General features: G+C 49.8%; 1 protein-coding gene across 3 annotated transcripts in view; it reads right to left on the reverse strand.

Annotated features, from left to right (window-relative positions):
• Positions 1-9,326: 9,326 nt before the first annotated feature.
• The window catches only part of ALDH18A1 (aldehyde dehydrogenase 18 family member A1), a 53,646-nt gene continuing 49,939 nt past the window's right edge, over positions 9,327-13,033 (reverse strand). For all 3 annotated transcript variants that reach the window (XM_066239499.1, XM_066239497.1, XM_066239498.1), the window contains exons 17-18: positions 12,851-12,946; positions 9,327-10,327 (exon numbers count right to left, since the gene is read on the reverse strand). In XM_066239499.1, the coding sequence (XP_066095596.1) occupies positions 10,146-10,327; positions 12,851-12,946 (278 nt within the window). In that variant the 3' untranslated portion in view covers positions 9,327-10,145. The remainder of the gene's footprint in view (positions 10,328-12,850; positions 12,947-13,033) is intronic.

The raw sequence follows: 13,033 nt of genomic DNA on the forward strand, positions 1-13,033 counted from the left end.
TAATGGTTCACAAGGCTCAGAGAAGGCCCCCTTCACCTCTACAATTCTGCCCAACTCGTCCATTTCAATAGGTAATTAATAGCCATGATATAAAAACAATTTAACTGTCCACCAATAGACAAAGGGATAAAGAAACTGTGGCATATACATATATAATGGAATATTATGCAGTCATGAAAAGGGAAATTCCACTATTTGATACAACATGGATGAAACTTGAGGACATTACACTAAGTGACACAAGTCAGACAAAGACAAAGACAATTTCTCTTGTATGTGGAGTCTTTTTTTTAAAAGATTTTATTCATTTTAGAGAGGAGAGAGAGAGAGACAGTGGGGGAGGAACAGGAAGCATCAACTCCCGTATGTGCCTTGACCAGACAAGCCCAGGGTTTCAAACTAGCGACCTCTGCGTTCCAGGTCATTGCTTTATCCACTGTGCCACCACAGGTCAGGCTCTTATATGTGGAATCTTGAAAAGAAAACATGTACACAACAAATCAAGCTCATAGACACAGAGAACAGATCAGTGATTGCTAGAAGCAGGGGGGTGGGAGGTAGGCAAAAGGGGTAAATGGGGTTAAAAGGTACAAACTTACAGTTCAACTCATGGGAATGTAATGTACAGCATGGTAACTAGAGTTAATAATTCTGTATTTCATATTTTAAAGCTGCTAAGAGAGTAGAGCTTAAAAGTTCTCATCATAGAGGCCCCGGCCGGTTGGCTCAGTGGTAGAGTGTTGGCCTGGTGTGTGGAATCCCAGGTTTGATTCCTGGTCAGGGCACACAGGAGAAGTGACCATCTGCTTCTCCCACAGCCATGGCTCTGATGGTTTGAGCAAGTTGGTCCTGGGCACTGAGGATGACTCCATGGCCTCCCCTCAGGTGCTAAAATAGCACAGTTGCCAAGCAATGGAGCAGGAGCTCCAGATAGGCAGATCATCATCCAGTAGGGGGCTTGACAGGTGGATCCTGGTCAGGACGCATGTGGGAGTCTGTCTCTGCCTCCCCTCTTCTCACTTTAAAAAAAAAAGTTTTAATCATAGGAAAAAAAAATTTATAACTACCTGTGGTAATAGATGTTAGCTAGACTTATTCTGATGATCATAATATATACAAATATCAAATCATTATGTTGCATACCTGAAACTAATATAATATGTCAATTATACCTCAATAAAACAATTGTTGATCAGTTAGCACCTATATGCGTGGCTCCTAGCTGTGTTCAGTGGGGAATATAAAGACCAGGTGGGTCCCCACTGATAATTATGGCTAGTATTGATGGAGCTTCTTTCATGAGCTAGGGATCTAATCCATTGCCTGGTTCTCTCCTGATAGGTAGGTGGTGTTAATCTCTACTTTTTCCCAATAAGGAAATTGAGGTTCATTTCAGTAAAAGTCACTCTGCTAAGTTCACACAATTTATAGTTGGCAATGCAGGTTAGTTAGTATGTTGCTCTTTCTATGTCACTTTGGCTAATTTTTGGGAATAATAAGTTTCCTTTTCTAAAACACAAGTACTTCCAAGAGAATTCCTCCCATTGAGACACCAGTTCAAAAACAGATGGCAGGCCCTGGCTGGTTGGCTCAGCGGTAGGGTGTCGGCCTGGCGTGCGGGGGACCCGGGTTCGATTCCCGGCCAGGGCACATAGGAGAAGCGCCCATTTGCTTCTCCACCCCCACCCCCTCCTTCCTCTCTGTCCCTCTCTTCCCCTCCCGCAACCAAGGCTCCATTGGAGCAAAGATGGCCCGGGCGCTGGGGATGGCTCCTTGGCCTCTGCCCCAGGCACTGGAGTGGCTCTGGTCGTGGCAGAGCGACGCCCCGGAGGGGCAGAGCATCGCCCCTGGTGGGCGTGCCGGGTGGATCCCGGTCGGGCGCATGCGGGAGTCTGTCTGACTGTCTCTCCCCGTTTCCAGCTTCAAAAAAATACAAAAAAAACCCCAAAATAGATGGCATTTCTTACACTTTGGTGGTTTAGCTTCTTTCTCCAGCCCAATATCTTGCTGATCCTTGGTCTGTACCCTCTGCCTACGGCTGGTATACAACCCACTCTCTCCTCTGCAGAAGCGCCCGGAAATGTTGCCTTTTCTCCATCTCTTACATAGCAATTTAGCTGTCCCCCATCCTACCACAAAACCTGAATTACAAAACCCATCAATGAGCTCAAGGAAATGAAAGAAACTTCCAAGAAAATTCATAAGGCCTTAAGGGTAATTGTGACAAATAGTGCCAGCAGCTTACCCAATATTTATCCTCTTTCCTTCCTTACAGAGAGGATCCTTGTTTTTGCTCAGGCAGAAATGAGTCCAGCTACAAAGCTATAATTCCTAGCCTCCCTTGCAGATAAAGTGGTCCATCTGGCCACAAACAGTTCCTTCCCTAACAGCCACGTTTAGGTTAATAGATCCTACTTACAGTTCCATGAATCAATTAGGATCATTTTTCCTCCACCCAATTTACCATCTTCCTTACTAATGAATTCCTACTTCTTGGAGCTGCAATGTGCCCAGATCCCTTATAGACAGGAGATACCACAAGCTAACTGTGGCCAAGCCATTGGTTGGGCCTTCCTGGCAAGTCACTTAGAAGGGAAAGCCGACCCTGGCGGGATAGCTCAGTTGGTCCCGATACAGCAATGCTATGGGTTCAATCCCTGGTCAGGGCACATACAGGAACAGATCAATGCTTCTGTCTCTCCCTTCCTCTCTCTCTAAAGTCAGTCAATAGATATATAGATATATAGATATATAGATTTATTTATTTATTTATTTATTTATTTATTTATTTATTTATTTATTTTAAGGAGTCTTGGCCAGATCGCTTTGTTGGTTAGAACATTGTCCCGAAGCACAGAGATTGCCAGTTCAGTTCCTGGTCAGGGCACATGCAGGAGCAGATTTATGTTCCTCTCTCTCTCTCTCTCCCTTCCTCTATCCCTAAAATCAATAAAATAAACATTTTTATTTTTTATTTATTTAATTTTTTTTTCCTGTATTTTTCCAAAGCCGGAAACGGGGAGAGACAATCAGACAGACTCCCGCATGCGCCCGACCGGGATCCACCCGGCACGTCCACCAGGGGGCGACGCTCTGCCCACCAGGGGGCGATGCTCTGCCCCTCCGGGGCGTCGCTCTGTTGCGACCAGAGCCACTCTAGCGCCTGGGGCAGAGGCCGAGGAGCCATCCCCAGCGCCCGGGGCCATCTTTGCTCCAGTGGAGCCTCGGCTGCAGGAGGGGAAGAGAGAGACAGAGAGGAAGGAGAGGGGGAGGGGTGGAGAAGCAGATGGGCGCTTCTCCTGTGTGCCCTGGCCGGGAATGGAACCCAGGACTCCTGCACGCCAGGCCGACGCTCTACCACTGAGCCAATCGGCCAGGGCCAACATTTTTATTTTTTTAAAGAAGGGGTAGCTGGTGCCTACTCTTTCCCATGGTTCTTTCTTTCCTGCTGTTTAGGATGCGGTCCTGATGGAGGGGATACCACTGTCCCTTGGATGAGGGCCTCAGCCTAGGATGGAAGAGCCAAACCGTAAGGGAGCCTGAGTGCCTGATGACATCACGGAGCCGTCACCCTGCCTACCCGGAGGTCTGCCTCCAGGTCTCCTTTGACACAGGGCAGAAATGAACTCCTATCGTGTTCATGACTTACCTGTTCAGATTTTCTGTGAAATACAACTCAACTCAACTTCTACATTTACTACAGTGACTGGTTCAGGACAATTTAATAAGAGTGGAGCTTAAAATTTTGTTTGCTGGAGAAGGAAGGATGATAACATTTTTTTTTTCTTGTATTTTTCTGAAGCTGGAAACGGGGAGAGACAGTCAGACAGACTCCCGCATGCGCCCAACCGGGATCCACCCGGCACGCCCAACAGGGGGCGAGGCTCTGCCCATCCGGGGCGTCGCTCTGCCGCGACCAGAGCCACTCTAGCGCCTGGGGCAGAGGCCAAGGAGCCATCCCCAGCGCCCGGGCCATCTTTGCTCCAATGGAGCCTTGGCTGCGGGAGGGGAAGAGAGAGACAGAGAGGAAGGAGGGGGGGGGTGGAGAAGCAGATGGGCGCCTCTCCTATGTGCCCTGGCCGGGAATCGAACCTGGGTCCCCCGCACGCCAGGCCGACGCTCTACCGCTGAGCCAACCGGCCAGGGCCGGATAATAACATTTTTGATCCCACTCTAGCACCCAACCCACAACATGAACAAGTCGCTGCTGGCGAACACCTACAGCTATGGTTCTCAGAGCGCAGTTCCTGGATTGACAGTGGCAACCACAGCAGCAGCTGGAAACTTATTAGAAACGCAAATTCTATTCCAGATCTAGTGAATCGGTGATCTGTTTTAATAAGGCCTGCAGGTGATTGAGATTCCAAAGTCTTTTTTTTTTAAGTGAGAAGAGGGGAGATAGTGAGACAGACTCCCACATGCACCCCAACTGGGATCCACCCAGCAACTACCATCCTGGGCTGATGCTTGAATCAACTGAACTATCCTCAGTGCCTGGGACCAATGCTCAAACCAATTGAGCTACTGGCTGTGGGAGAAGAGAGAGAGAAGAGGATAGGAAGGAAAAGAGAAGCCGCTTCACATGTGTGCCCTGACCGGGAATTGAACCTGGGATGTCCACAGACCGGGCTGACGCTCTATTGACTGAGCAAACCAGCCACGGCCAAGATCCCAAAGTTCGAAAACCACTGATTTACAGAGATCTACAGAGAGAGTCAGAGCCCTGATTAAACCATGCCTGAACTACACCTCTAGACTTCCTCAGTTATGTAAGCAAATAAATACACTTTCTGTTAAAACTGGTTTTGGATTTCTGTTACTTGTACCTGAAAACATTTCCACTTTTGCTGCTTTAGGGACACTCTTCATACAGGGTACAAAATACTATGCAGAAATATTTTTTTCCATGTATATTTGAGAAGTAGATGTGAGTAGTAATGACATCAACATCACTTACCCCTGCATAAGAAAAGAGCTTTGATTAGCAGAGTTAAGGCCTTAGCCAACTGGCCAAATAGCTCAGTTGGTTAGAGCGTCATTCCCACATGCCAAGGTTGTGGGTTCTATCCCTGGTTGGGGCACGTACAAGAATCAACCAATGATGGCATGAATAAGTGGAGCAATAAATCAATCTCTCTCTCTCTCTCTCTCTCTCTCTCTCTCTGTCTTCCACTTCCTCTCTCTCTAAAATCAGTCAATAAAAATTAAAAAAAAAAAATTGTATAAAAGAAAACACCTTAGCCAGGCAAGATTTTTAGAGGATTTATCTAAATACACAAAATCTTTGTGTTTGTTTGCTTGGGGATTGAAAAATGAGTTTCTAGATCTGGCTGACGGCTCAGTGGATAAAGCATCAGGCCGGCATACCAGAGGCCTCAGGTTCAACCCTCAGTCGGGGCATGAAAAGCAATCAGTGAATATACAACTAAATGGAACACTAAGTGGAACAACAAGCTGGTGCTTATCTCTCTCTCCCTTCCACCCCTCAAATCAAAGGGGAAGACCTGACCTGTGGTGGCGCAGTGGATAAAGCGTTGACCTGGAAGTGCTGAGGTCGCCGGTTCGAAACCCTGGGCTTACCTGGTCAAGGCACATATGGGAGTTGATGCTTCCAGCTCCTCCCCCCTGTCTCTCTCTCCTCTCTCTCTCCTCTCTAAAATGAATAAATAATAAAAAAAAAATCAAAGGGGAAAAAACCCCGACTTTCTAATCCAGAAGAGCACACACACGGCACACAGTTCACGCTGCACTGCAGGGCCCACAGCTCACAGCCAGTCTCTCTAGAAACCCAAGTCTTTTGCTTTGCTCCGACCCACTGCTGACCCCTTGCAGGCCTGGTCTCCTCCCCCAAACAAAGATCGCTTTTCTCCTTTCAGGTAGAAGATGACATTCACCTAGGCTCCCCCTCTTCTTTCTCAGACCCCACCTAGGGTTTCTACTGTTCACGCCCTCTCAGCAGCCGGCCCGCAAACCCCAGATGCTTCAGTGTTTAATGAGATGCGGCGCTCTGCTCTTCCTGCTCATGCGCAGGCCAAGGCTGGTTTCCTGGTGACCAGATGTGGCTGGCGTGGGAAAAGCTGGCTCCTGAAAGTTGCCTCATGAAGAACAGAAGAAAATTCTGGTTTGTCATGAAGTGTAGAGTCAAGCATCAGTTGGGTACCTGCAAACCATAGCAAGTGACCTTCTCCGGTTTATTGAGTGCTTGCTATGTGCCCATGCTCTGCCAAGTATTTAAATTACCACCTATGATGCAGGAGGTGTTAATATTCCTACAGTGAAACCGAGGCTCACAGAAGTCAGGTAACTTGCCCAAAGTCACTTAAGTGGCAGAGCAGACATATGAACCCAGGTATATTATTCAGAGTCCTTTAAGATGAAAGGGATAGAAATCCAACTCAAACTAGATTAAGAAAAAAAAAAAAAAAAAAAGAAGAAGGAAATTCTTGATTCCAGAGGTGGATTTTAGGCACAGATGGAACTAGGTGGACAAGGTCTTTCTATATTCCCTGGCTCTCTTTCCTCTGTGTTGGATACTTCCTACACAGTCTATGTGGAAGACTGGATATTATCAGCCTTAGCCCTTGAGAGTTAAAGTTTAAAACTCCAGAGAAAGAGAACTTTTTCTAATCTAATAGCCACAGTAGAACTTCAATTCCACCAGTATGCTGTGTGGCCAAGCTAAATTATATGCCTAGCCCTGAAGCAATCACTGTTAGCAGGGAACCGGAGTACCCTGACTTATCAGGTACAAGTCACCAGACTACCATTAAAAATAGTGAGGTTGGCCCTGGCCGGTTGGCTCAGTGGTAGAGCGTCGGCCTGGTGTGTGGGGGACCCGGGTTCGATTCCCGGCCAGGGCACATAGGAGAAGCGCCCATTTGCTTCTCCACCCCCCCTTCCTCTCTGTCTCTCTCTTCCCCTCCCACAGCCAAGGCTCCATTGGAGCAAAGATGGCCCGGGCGCTGGGGATGGCTCCTTGGCCTCTGCCCCAGGTGCTAGAGTGGCTCTGGTCACGGCAGAGCGACGCCCCGGAGGGGCAGAGCATCGCCCCCTGGTGGGCAGAGCATCGTCCCTGGTGGGCGTGCCGGGTGGATCCCGGTCGGGCGCATGTGGGAGTCTGTCTGACTGTCTCTCCCCATTTCCAGCTTCAGAAAAAAAAAGAAGGGGGGATATTTCAATATGAAGCGATAATATATCCCCTAAAAAAAATAGTGAGGTAAGGGGGTATCAGTATCCCTCCCCTGAATCCATAGACCAAGCAGAGTTACTGCAGAATGGAGAGATGGTTCCATAAATGAGGAATATAGAGCAAATACCACCCATTACCATTTAGCTGTTTGCTGCCCATCTTTCTTTCCATAAGAATTTTATAAATGCCCCATAATGTATGTATATACTGTATCTTTGAGATACTTTTGGCTTCAACTACCTGAAAACCTAAAGTCAGGTACACTTGGCTTGATAGTAAGAATATTTGCTGTCTGGCATAATATCCCAGAGGTCTTTTCCCCCCTTGGAGGGAGAGGTGGGAACTTCGGGAGTTAGTGCCCAGGAAAAGCAAGTAGGGCAGGACCAGAAGAGACTTCAAAATAAAAAGCCACTTCTACCTGACCAGGTGGTGGCGCAGTACATAGAGCGTTGGACTGGGATGCAGAGGACCCAGGTTCGAAACCCCGAGGTCTCTGGCTTGGGTGTGGGATCATAGACATGACCCTATGGTCACTGGCTTGAAGCCCAAGGTCACTGGCTTGAGCAAGGGGTCACTTGTTCTGCTGTAGCGCCCCCCCCCTTCAAAGTTAGATTTAATGGCGGGCGCACCAGGTGTGTGTGCGTGCCCTGGGCCCTGACTTCTGAAGGGCCCTGCAAAACTGCAACTTTACACTTTTTTCTAGTGTAAGGGGCCCAGTATTTTCTTCTGCACCCGAGGCCTCAACCGACCATAATTTGCCTCTGCCCCCTGTTGAGGCACATATGAGAAAGCAACCAATGAACAACTAAAGAGCCACAACAAAGAATTGGTGCCTCTCATCTCTCTCCCTTCCTGTTTGTCCTTCTGTCACAAAAAAATAAATAAAAAGCCGCTTCCTCTAGCTAGGACAAGCCAGGACGCAGTGGAAGGCTGCCTGGCTGGGGTACTTGTGAGGCTATACCTGCCTTCTGAGCCTCTTTGGAGGATTTCTTCACTTTTGGTGAAAAAGGGAGAATGCTGATGGCCCACGATCTCTGTAGAAATGGACTAAGGCTGAAGTTGCTGCTGAGGGGAAGTGGTCTTGTTGAAAAACTGGGTTTTGCCTGTTTCCCAGGCCAAACCCCACCCCCATTCCTGGCCCTGGGATGAGAAGTCCCAGTCGAGATTATACATTTGGATGTAATACCTTCCGTTTGCACACACGAACTTCCGCCCCAGCCGACACATTCACTGCTCCCAGACAAGTCCATCTCCACCTGCAGACTTGTGCCTGCAGTTCTAGGCTGAATGCTCTGCCCACTCCTTCCTTACTCCTCGGTCTTGCTCAGGGCTGACCCAGGCCTGCCACCTCGGTGGAGTCTTTCCCAGGGGCCCCAGCCTTCTTGGGCCACTTTCTATTTTAGACTCCGGGGCATCTGTTGTCCGGTTATGAGCTGATTGTGGTATTTGCCGTCCAGTTTCAGGCGGGACTTCATTGCCTTTTCAGGCAAGCTATGCCCGAATCCCCATTCAGAGGACAGGGCAGCAGGGTGACTCGCAGACCATGTAAGGGTCTGGATGAGAGGTAGAGCTTGGAACCAGTCTGGGAACACGTTCCGCATCATGACACCGTAATTCTTGCACTCATAAAACATCCTTAGAGGATAAACAGCAGCATGTAAGTGAGTGCTTATTTTTTTTTGCAAGGGCCCCCAGGAGACAAGACATTTTCCAACTGCAGTGTGTCAGGCACCAGGGACCCCAGGAACAGGAGCTGGATGGAGGGAGGAAGGTGAGGGGTTAGAGCTGTCAATGAAACAGGCGACCCTGAGGCAATGGGGCTGGTGGGGAGGACCAGCCAGAATGAGCCCCCGTCAGCTGGGGCTGGGGCTGTCCAAATGGATGCCTGCGGACCGGGCACAGTGGTTGTATGCACAGTGGTTGCACACCCCCCCCAACTTCAGACCATCGCCAAACTTTTAGTCCTTCACCTCCCGGGGCCTCCCTGCCTCCCATTTTCCTCTCCTGGCTCCCAGTCTGAGACCCGCCCCCCAACCTGCCTGGGCTGCTCCCACTGACTGGAGCGGCAGGGCCCAGCCGCCTCCCTGCCGGCTTCTGGAGACTGAGGGAGAGCCAATGAGAACTTCAATCTGGTGCACAGGCTTTTCATAAAAACTTTATTTCTCAAAAAGGGGAAGGATCCAAAGTATTAAAATAATCCTCTAATTTTATTTTGGAGGGAAAGATTAGGATGACATAATAATTGATATAAAAATTTCAAGCATAATTGTTGTAGATACTTCATCCCTAAACTCACACCTCCTGTAGCAGCTCCGGGTTGCAATGCATTGTGGGTCACTCCACCAACCGGACTGAGAGAGGCTGCAAACATCTGGAATGCTTGTTTTACTCCACAAATACAAAAGATTAACCTCCCCAGTGGAAATGATTTGATCCATTTTTGTGATTGTTTTTGATGAGAACGCTGAAAGAGCTGCCCCTCTTCTAAGTTCCAAACCTTTCCTTTTCAGAGGTGCCTGAGTGGGACAGACATGAAATGTGGAGACTGACTAGGTTTGGCCGGCTCTGGCACCAACCGAATGCCAAGGGAGACTTGACCTCATTGAGGTGATAAAAGGCAAGAAGCGGCCAGGGTTTTCCCGCTGCCTCTTATGTGGGGAAACTGCGCCTTTCTGGTTCTATCACGGAAGAAAACTGGATCATGCAAAGCAAAGTCCCTTCCTGGGGCAATTCAGCCAAGTCCCTATCCCTAACGCTTCTTTTCTAACTTAAAGAGGAGAAAGAGAACCGTGAGCTACTGCAGGTCACTGGCCCAGAAGCCCAGGTGCACTTTCCAGCGGGAAGACCCTCCCTTCCAGGATGTATGTGGGAGACAAGCCCTGGCTCGGGCCCTAGGTTCCTAAGACAGGTTCAGCCATGAAGATCTCCGAACCGCCCCCGTCTTCTCCGCGCGCTGTCAGTTGGTGTTCTGCTGAGGAACAGGGAGGTTCTCGTGGAGGAACTTTAGACTCCCGTGCTCGGAGAAGTCTGAGACCACGTGGTCCTGCCCCCGCAGCAGCCACTTCGTCGTCAGGAGCCCCTCGAGTCCCACTGGGCCCCGAGCGTGGATTCGCGAGGTGCTGATTCCCACTTCAGCTCCTGCAAAAGAGCATGATGAGGACGCGGCTTCTCCCGGCCTCTGCTTCCAGCCGTCCACCAGCCCCCTGCCCGCCCTCACACGGCACCTTCCCCCCTGCCCACTCGGGCGCCACCCCCAGCTCCACCCTGGCCAGCGTGAGATCCACTGAGCCCACGTGTTCTCTGGGCACGGTAAATCATGATGAACCCGCTTCTTCTACTGAAACTCGGCATGTGGGCTTCTCTCTCGTACTTTACTAGAAGTGAGTCTCTGATAGCTGCTCAGTGCCTAGATTGTGCACCGTCATTTGACATGTGGGCATTTTTTCAGGTGTATAACAATGTTTGGTATGGAGGTTTCACCTCCCTAAATATTCTTTAAATCCTAAGAGGTCAGGGACATGTTCTCAGGACCCCCAGAGTTCTTAGCTCGTGGGCACTCACTAGCCACCACTGACTACACAGAAGGCACTGCTCATCCTCCATCCCTCTTGCTCCAGGACCAGGCGGGCGTTCCCCTGGGTCTGGTTCACTGTTGAGCACCACAAACGGTGGAGGCAGGTTCCCTTTTCATCACGCCTGCACTGAGCACTAGGTGAGGCCCTGGGGATAAAGTGGTGAGTAACTGATGCAGGTCCTATTTTTGTGGAGTCTACATTCCTGTGGGCAAAGCGGCCAAAATGGACTGAAGGGTGCTATGAGACCGCATGGGGAGGGTGGTCAGGAAGAGCCCCCGAGGAGGGAGGCCCGGACCATGAGAAGGAGTCAGCCAGGGCAGGGCAGGTGGAAGGGTGCTGCGGGCAGAGGAGCAAGGCAGGGACCCGAGTGGGGGTGAGTGTGGGGCAGTGGCCAGCAAGGACAGTGTGCCCACCAGAGTGAAATCCGGTGTAATAATGTAGAGACCACCTGACTCTGGGCATGTTGCCTAACCATCACTCTTGCTTCAGTTTTTTTCATTAAAAAAAAAATGTGCCCTGGCCGGTTGGCTCAGTGGTAGAGCGTCGGCCTAGCATGCGGAGGACCCGGGTTTGATTCCCGGCCAGGGCACATAGGAGAAGCGCCCATTTGCTTCTCCACCCCTCCGCCGCACTTTCCTCTCTGTCTCTCTCTTCCCCTCCCGCAGCCAAGGCTCCATTGGAGCAAAGATGGCCCGGGCGCTGGGGATGGCTCTGTGGCCTCTGCCTCAGGCGCTAGAGTGGCTCTGGTCGCAACATGGCGATGCCCAGGATGGGCAGAGCATCGCCCCCTGTTGGGCAGAGCGTCGCCCCTGGTGGGCGTGCCGGGTGGATCCCGGTCGGGCGCATGCGGGAGTCTGTCTGACTGTCTCTCCCTGTTTCCAGCTTCAGAAAAATGAAAAAAAAAAAAAATGAGAAGAGTAATAGAATCCATTCTGTAGAACTAAGCGAGACACTGCATGTGATGCACTCACCACAGTGCTGGGGATATAGTAAGTGCTCAAGAAGTGTTCAGTCACTGTCACTAACGCTTCTGACTTAGCCAGAGTCTGAGCTCCCGCTCTGAGCCAGGGCTAGAAAGATAACGGAGCGGCCTCTCGCTCTCTCCCCACCTGGACTTGGAGACTGGACACTCAGCCCTTAGACGTATGCTGCTATTTCTTCTTCAAAATCATGGAATACAGGGATCAATGCAAGTGAGGTGATAATTAAATAATTAAATCATCACCCCATTCTAACAGAAACAAGAAACTAAAACTAAAGTCTCTAATGACTAAGAATAACTGAGTAAAATTCCCTTTAATAACCTTTAGCAATTCAGTGAGAACTATTTCTCTGGGAAGATCATCTATTTAAGAGTTCAGAGGGATTAAAATGTTTCAAGTGGTGGAGGTACCTCTCACATGTGTCATAAATGCCTTACTGGAACTCTGTGTAATGGTCCCCACAAAAACCAGAAATGGTCTGGAAAATCCCTAAGCTACTGGGATAGAGATTTACTATGAATGATGTCTTTCTGAAGCTTTTTACTTCAGTCTACTTTAGAACTAAACCTTGTATCTCTGGCCTTACCTGTGTCTTTCTGATGGTGACACTTAAGCCCAGCAAAGGTACTAACACCTGCTTTCTCCTGTCCTCATGCGTTCAGAACCCTAGCTCCGAGGCAACCTGGCTGCGTCTCTTTAAGAAGTAAGCCTGCAACTGCAGTGCTCTCAAGGGCCCTTGGCGTGCACACCTGTCACAACCTGTGTGCGGAGACAGGCCGTGGACTGCCCTGGCTGGAAGTGACCCAGGCTTTGGGCTTGTGCAGTCTGGGTTTGAATGCCAGCTGCGTAACGTTGTGCAAACTACTTCACTTTCTTGACTCAGTTTCCGCGTCTATGAAAAAGAAGATACATGTACCTACCTTCTTACCATGGAAATGCCCAGAGCAGAGGACTTCTACCAGCTGTTATGTTCTCGCATACGCCCATCCTCCCGCAACCCTGTCTCTCCTATCTTGGTCTAGTGTGTCACCACAGGGAGAGGTGTCTCCTCCCCTCACCACGCTCTGGGGACTCCCTCCTTCCACGACCACAGCTCTGCTCACCCAGGCCGAAGCGGTAGCCGTCAGAGAAGCGTGTGCTGGCGTTCCAGAACACACAGGCGCTGTCTACGTGCTGCAGGAAGAACTCTGCTGTTTTCTCTGCAGCACGGGAAGAAGGAACTGGGTTAGAATGACCCACAGAGAACAGCCCTGCTTCCAGCCCCTCACCAGCGACTGCCCGGCAGA

This window comes from Saccopteryx bilineata, chromosome 7, assembly GCF_036850765.1.
Source record: "Saccopteryx bilineata isolate mSacBil1 chromosome 7, mSacBil1_pri_phased_curated, whole genome shotgun sequence".
NCBI classification, from domain to species: domain Eukaryota; kingdom Metazoa; phylum Chordata; class Mammalia; order Chiroptera; family Emballonuridae; genus Saccopteryx; species Saccopteryx bilineata.